This window comes from Zosterops lateralis, assembly GCF_965231275.1.
Source record: "Zosterops lateralis genome assembly, chromosome: 7".
Taxonomy (NCBI): domain Eukaryota; kingdom Metazoa; phylum Chordata; class Aves; order Passeriformes; family Zosteropidae; genus Zosterops; species Zosterops lateralis.
In genome coordinates, this window is record NC_139767.1 from 15,349,569 (window position 1) to 15,356,855 (window position 7,287).

Below are 7,287 nucleotides of genomic sequence, written 5' to 3' on the forward strand. Positions count from 1 at the left end.
TTTTCAGAGTTTTTGGTAGCACAGTCTTGGCCTGATACACAAAGACATGTTAAAACAGAGTCTGGTAGCTGTAAACATAAAGTGCAAGGCTTATATTAAAAAATAAATGCTCAAAATAGAGCCTAGTTTTTCAAGGCAGTTCAACTCTATTTCAAACTAAGCCATGAGTTTCAAACAGAGGGGTTTCTCTTATGTAGATGTTGTACAAAGATGATGAAATTTGATTCCAGTTGTTCAGAGTGACACTTATTCAGTCATTTCTCCTGTCTGTTTTGTTGGGGTTGCTCCTACCAGCACCACTGCACTGTCCCCCTCCCATCCCATGTTTGTTTTGGACAGAGCTTGTTTTACTGCTGGCAGCTAATATGGCTTGTGGTCACGAGCCCTGCAGTTGAACAGCTTCAAATGGAATGAGCCCTTGAGGGGCATGGAAGCAGGGAGCATTTGAATACTGGCTCTGGCACAAAGTTCCTCTGTAGGCACAGCTGGGCATTTTATCTCTTGCTTTGTGATCGCCATCTGCAAAATGAAGTAATACCTGCCTACTGTCTTGTAAGAGCACAGATGATTCACTCATGCTTGTGAAGTGATAAAGGAATGCACTGAACAAACACAGAAGCCATCTGATCTACAGATATGTGGGGAATCATTCGTGGAAAAACCCAAAAATATTAACAACTGTGTTCATGTTTAGTACCATAACTCCTGGAACTGAAATGAGGGATGTATGTCAAGATGGTGCTGGAGCATTTCAGTGTCCTCCAGTGACTTTGAGAAATTTGAGCCCTTCAAAGGCAAATATATTGCTTTTGAGAAACATTTTTTAATCCTCAATGCAAAGCCTTACTTGTTTCTGAATGCTGTCTAGTCCTTAACCCTGCCTTCCTTTGGGATTGCTTGAGCGCCTTTCAACTGGCCATGCCTGCAGCACAACAGCTGGCATGAATTTGGTGAGCTCGTTGGTATTCACTGGTAACTTTAAAAACAGGAAAATCACCCTTTTTGTCAAGTTACACACATTTCATGGCAGGACTTTTAACAAGATTTCAAGAATGCTGCTCTCTTTTATAAAATGAGATAAATTAGCCCCCTGTTGTGTCATGTTTACTAAACCCACAGGACTATTACTGTATGCTTCTTGTGTGTGTGGCACAAAATTACAACATACGTATTTTGGTTTTTTTAGAAGATAAAGGGAAAGAAAAACCCAACAGTGCAAGTCAGCAGTCCAGTACAGAAGTGGATCCTTTTCTTCCCAAACCTGGAGTGGCACCTGCAGCACCTGCCTCATCATCCAAGAGCACGAATGGAGCTGCTAACACAGTTACTGAGTCAGAAGAGGAAAAAGCCAAAAAACTACTTTACTGTTCATTATGCAAAGTGGCTGTGAATTCCCTTTCACAACTAGAAGCCCACAATACAGGTGAGTATCCATATGGTATAAGTCAGTTGTTTGTTAAGATTTTTAAAATTCAGTGTAACAAGGTGGTAGCCACTCTTCACTGAAGTGTCTTTTAGTTCAAACTTACAATAGCAAGTTACAAAACCGGTACTGTTAATGGCAGTTCCCTGTGTGGTTTTTGATATTCTGTTAAAGCACTCTCTATTTTTTTTTAACTTCCTTCATGTACTCTCTAAATTTTTAGTTGACAAAATCTCTACAGTTCATGTTAACTAATCAGATCCCTTCATACCTTCACATTGAGGATCACAGTATGATCATAGTGGTTTCTATAACAATTAAAGTTTTCTAAAATGTCAGTGTTCTCTCTTTCATATTTTGTCTCATTATCATTGGTGTCTGTTATTTTGCAGACAAAGCAGACAGTAATTTATTTGTTATTTGAAAGTTTTTGTAATTTTAGGATGGGCTCATTAGATTTCCCAGATGTCCTAGAATCTTCTGATAACTGAACATTAGATATGTGTCTTTTTTTGGGCCACAAGCAGCAATCCCTAGTGTGCTCTGTCTGTGTATGGTGTGCTGGTGATGTAAAGCTTGTTAACAAGCCATTGAAGCTGGTTTTACAGCTGTAATCCATTCTTGAAATGGACAAAGCAGCGGTTTCTTCCGAATCAGGGGATATTTATTTAAGTATTACTGTTCCTAGGTAGGTTTTGAGAGATTGCTGTGGTTCCTGTCCCAGTCTTGGCTAATACCCTTTTCTGCTATTCACTGGCTCTGTGCGATTTGGCAAAAGAATAAGCAGCAAGCACTTTGGCCATCCAGTCACACACTGCCCCTGAACATGAGGTCCAGCATGCCTCTGTTCCCTTTTTGGACAAAGCCTTCTGGCCAAAACAAGAGTGATCATTAGTCCCAGTCTATGGTGACTTTAACCATTCTGTCTTGAAGATAAATGTTACAAAGTCCCAAGGCTGAGGGAGTGTTTTGTGCTGCTGATCATGAACTCACCTGCATCTCCTTGCCCATTAGGCTCCAAGCACAAGACCATGGTCGAAGCTCGGAATGGTGCTGGTCCTATCAAGTCTTACCCTAGGCCTGGATCCCGAATGAAGGTGCAGAATGGCAGTAAAGGCTCAGGACTGCAGAACAAGACGTTCCATTGTGAAATCTGTGATGTCCACGTTAATTCAGAAATTCAGCTTAAACAGGTAACTTGCATGTATCTTGGAACTCTTTGTTGGTTGACATTGCACTGCAATGTTGTAGATGCAGTGTAGAGCTGTGTGAAGAAGTGTCTGTGAATACTAATTGAAATTAGTATTTCTTATCTCTCTTCCCACAATTTTTTATCATAGGTGAAGTTTAAATATTCCATCATAGATCAAGTAAATATTCAGGTAATAATAGGTAATTGTTGGTAAATATTTCATCATAGGTCAAGTTCAGCTAATTATTTCAGTTGGGAAAAATGGGCTTGATAGTTGTAAAAGCAGAGGTGACAGTATCAATGAATAACATAGCAAATCTCATTTAAAAGTTTTCTGTGGTTCAAGATAGAGATTGGAACCTTGTTCTCCTAACTATAAGAAATTCTGGGTTGCATTTCCCTGAATTTATCTTTTGGTGCTGTTTTCAATCTACTGGAATAGTGTTTAATGCTATGTGAGAGGGAAAATATGACTCAGACCTATTGGTTTGGGAAAATCACCAGTTGGGTAATACTGCAGATATGTCTGAATTATGTAGAACAACATTACCATTAACAGTGTAGCTGTTGTGTGCCCATGAAGCTGTTCTCTCTCTGAGCCAATTAGCCCTGGGTTCAGAGCTGTGCCTATACAAATGCAGTGATTCTGATACCCAAATGGGAACCTCTGACTGGATGGTGCTGTGCTGTGTAAATGTGTCCTCTCGTTCCCTGTTTTTTAGTTAGCTCTAAGATAATATTAAATTGCATGTGTAGACATATCCCTGGGTATTGGTTCTTCCTTCAGCTAATACTGAATTATTTACACAACTGAACAGTATCAGCAAGATGGAAATTTGCCTCTTACTTCTGAATATCCCTCTGACCTAGTGATTACAGCTCAGTCTGGTTTAAAGCTCCTCAAGTGGAAAAAGGAAATACTAACCAAAATATCAATAATTTTCAAAGCCTGTCTTAAATCACAAAATATGCTGTATTTGATTAGTTTCTGATTCTCTATTTGATATGCTCCAAATTGTTATGTTTAATTTAGCAAAACTCATCTTTGCTCTCTCTAAAGAACCTACTTTATCTTTCAAACAGGGGCTTAGGCATATCCTGCTGATAAATAAATTTCAAACTCTAAACTGAGAAATGTTTAAAGAGCTAATTAAATGTGAGGATATTTATTTCAGCACATTTCCAGCCGAAGGCATAAGGACAGAGTTGCAGGAAAGCCTATGAAACCTAAATATAGTCCTTACAACAAACTGCAGCGCAACCCAAGTATTTTAGCAGTAAGTATTTTCATTTCTCATCACTGTCTGTGTGAATTTGTGACCTTGGGGACTCCCACTGCAGAGAGACAGGAACATGACAGACCTGATGCTTCTGCAGCCTCTCTTCCCCTGCAGGCTGAGTCTGCACAGGAGTCAGATTTGAAGATAGTTATGTATTCTGTCTGCCCAGTCCAAGGCATGCGGACAGCACTGCAAGTATTATTTATTGCTAGAAAGAAGGGAATAATCAGTGGAATGGGGAATGAACCATGTGCCCCATGGAAAGATATTGGCTCTGCTGAGCGAGGGCTCTTCTCTTTGAAGACAGGAATACTCTGTCTTTTTGCCCACCTGAGATAACTCTAAGTTATGATGGATGCACTTAGAGAAAAGGATATAGGATGATAGCATACAAAAATACTAGTGCTCATTCTCTTTGTGCAACAAACCAGAATGCTGTGTGGTTGTATTAGTTGGTACAAATGAGCCATCAGGTGTTTAGGAGAATTGGCTGCCTGTATGTTCAGGCCGTGTCTGTCACTGGCTATCAAACACCTCTCCTGTTTCTGTGCCACTAGTCAATCCCTGTAACACTCACCTGCATTTCCAGGAATCCCCCAAACTGATCTTACCAATCATCTGCAGCCAGAGTTCAGGCTGGCTTTAGCACAGCACAGTTTGCATGTTTATTTGCCCATGACACAGCCAGTATTTTATTCATTAGACAAAAGTCCTTGCCACCTATGGCATAAAAACAGTTTACAGGTTGAAAAGAGAAATGCAAATCTGTGTCTGCAAGAGAAAACATGTGAAAAACCTGTAAATGCTAGAATATTGATCTGTCTTTGTAATTATGTAGGGGCAAATGAAAAGGCTGCAGGCTTGCTTCCTCTAAGTCTCCCCACTCGATAGGTTCTGCCCATGCTAATCTTTTTCACTTGTATAATACTTCATTTTATCATCTATTGCATAAGGAGAGACCACCAATTATAAAGGAAGAACCATGAGTATTTTTGCTTCCAAATTTGGATGATTGGATGTAGTGCAAAGCATTTTCAGTGAGAGATATAGATATGACGATATATATTTCTGATTAGCTGTTTCACCACAAGCACAAGCTGTTTCACTACAAGCAATGCTTGTAGATCATAAACTGAGTCATATATATATTTCAGAAAAATTGGTTTTGTTATCAATCTTAAATAATATTTCTACTTTGAAAAGAGCAGGTCTGCATTCGAAGGCACAAAGCTGACTGGCCTATTATCACCTTCCTATCTTATCCACTCTACTTTTCTACAAATCATTTTTGAAAGTGGAAAATTCGACTTTTGATACTGAAGCCTTAATTTTTAATTTTTAATTTTTCATGCACAGTTATAATTTATATAAAGTTACTCACTTGCACATTATGCTTCCCTCTAAACATCAGTGGGATGGTCTCTAGACTCAGGAGATTTATCTTTAAATACAGGATTTGGTTACTTTAATTGCCCTGGGAGTAAGAAAACAGTGCAGGTACCATTTCTAAGCAGCTGGTAAGAGGCTTCTGTGAGAAGTCACAGTGTTCCCTGTGCCAGGGTTCACTTTTTCCCTCATGTAAAAGTGGGCGAACTGTATTTACACTGCTTTTGTGTGTGTTTTATTCCAGGCAAAACTTGCATTCCAGAAGGACATGATTAAGCCACTGGCACCTGCTTTCCTTTCATCTCCTCTTGCTGCAGCTGCAGCTGTGTCATCAGCTCTGTCCCTCCCTCCCCGGCCCTCGGCATCCCTGTTCCAGGCACCAGCAATTCCGCCAGCTCTCCTCAGGCCAGCCCACGGGCCCATCCGGGCAACGCCTGCCTCCATCCTCTTTGCACCGTACTAATTTATTGATGTGTAAAAGAGATAACTATGGCCAGTACAAAGGGTAAAGGAAAGCAGGAATGGGGTTGAAATTTTAAAAAGTTTCTCTTTTGCAATGGCATCCAGCATGACTCCTCATCCAACCACATCATAAAATCCATCATTAATGGCACTGCGTTTTGGAGTCTAGACAACTCTGTCTTCTCTCTCTCTCTATTTTTTTAATCAAAATAGTGTGATTTGCTTAAAATTTAAATTGCTCATGAAATTTGTATTATTAAAGATTCACGCATTTATTCATTGTTTTCTTTTTTTTTTTTTTCCATTTGTATGATGCACCTTGGAATCAAGGAACATAAAATATTTTCCTGACAGACTTGAAAACTAGGGTCTTCCTCACTCACACCTATGTAAATACTTCTCTGAAAAGCAATGGGGTATAACCTAATGTGGAAAAAAGGAAAAGGCAGATGAACCAAATGCTTGATTGCAGGTAACATCTCAAAAAAGAAATGCATCCATTCTTTTCGTGTGCTCTTGTTGACAGGGATTGTGTGCTGTCCTAGACCCCAGTACTGGTGTATCTTGTGTAGTACTACAGATGTACCATGTCTGATTTTAATATTTTTAGTTTCTGTGCAAATGTTTGAAAGCAATGCAATGCTGAAGCTTTTAATTATTTCTTTTGTGTCATACTTTATTTAGAGAAATCAAAAATAGAAAGCCATATAACATAGATTTAAGATTACTGCTTGTTTGCTACTTTCATTTAACTTATTTTTGTTGTTTCTTCACTGGTGTTGCTAAGTAATGTTTAAAGAGAAAAAAAGCTTTTCAATTGCACATTGCCACAGCTCACATGTGTTGTTCAAGAAGACAATGGATCCATGTGTTTGTACGTAAATATCCTGTTTTCCTAATTTCTAACTAGTTTCCTTTGTAATGATGCTGCATAACATTGTGGCTCCCTAATGCAATAATGTACAGAACATAAAATATTTATAATTGACCATATTCTCTGTTTACTGAATATACTGCAGTAATGTCCCACCTATCTTCTCACCTCCCCAACCCTTTTATAAAGGTGAATCAATATGCAGTGCTCAGACTGGAGTCATTATGTGATAATGGGGACTTCAGGTGGAAGAAAGGAAAAAAAAAAAAGATAATTAACTTTTAGAGCATCTTTATCAGCAATCCATAATAGTAAGATGTCTGTGTATTTTTTTAAATGTACCTTTTCAATAAAATAATAAGAAAATTATACATGCTTATTGTGTTTTAATTGGTACAGGAAAAAAAATAAAAAAGCCTGAAACAAATTTAGCTAAAGGAGTCTTCCAGGAGCAAACGAAGCATTGGAGTTGCAATAAACTATAATTACAGAACCTGTGTTCCTTTCCCTTGTGTTTTAATGTCTTTTCCTCACTGTAGCCTGCAACAGCATTTACTGGGGCTTTTTTGCAGTAAATATTCACTACATCAGAATTTCGGAGGAAGACGCAGCAGAAACAGGTGTGTGATTACATGGGTGTTTTACTGTACCACCAAAATGCTACACCATG

General features: G+C 38.8%; 1 protein-coding gene across 5 annotated transcripts in view; it reads left to right on the forward strand.

Annotated features, from left to right (window-relative positions):
• ZNF385B (zinc finger protein 385B) overlaps positions 1-7,052 on the forward strand; it is a 156,710-nt gene extending 149,658 nt beyond the window's left edge. For all 5 annotated transcript variants that reach the window (XM_083864697.1, XM_083864698.1, XM_083864700.1 and 2 more), the window contains 4 exons: positions 1,187-1,423; positions 2,438-2,616; positions 3,791-3,892; positions 5,526-7,052. In XM_083864697.1, coding sequence (XP_083720823.1) covers positions 1,187-1,423; positions 2,438-2,616; positions 3,791-3,892; positions 5,526-5,744 — 737 coding nt within the window. In that variant the 3' untranslated portion in view covers positions 5,745-7,052. The remainder of the gene's footprint in view (positions 1-1,186; positions 1,424-2,437; positions 2,617-3,790; positions 3,893-5,525) is intronic.
• The last annotated feature ends 235 nt before the right edge of the window (positions 7,053-7,287 follow it).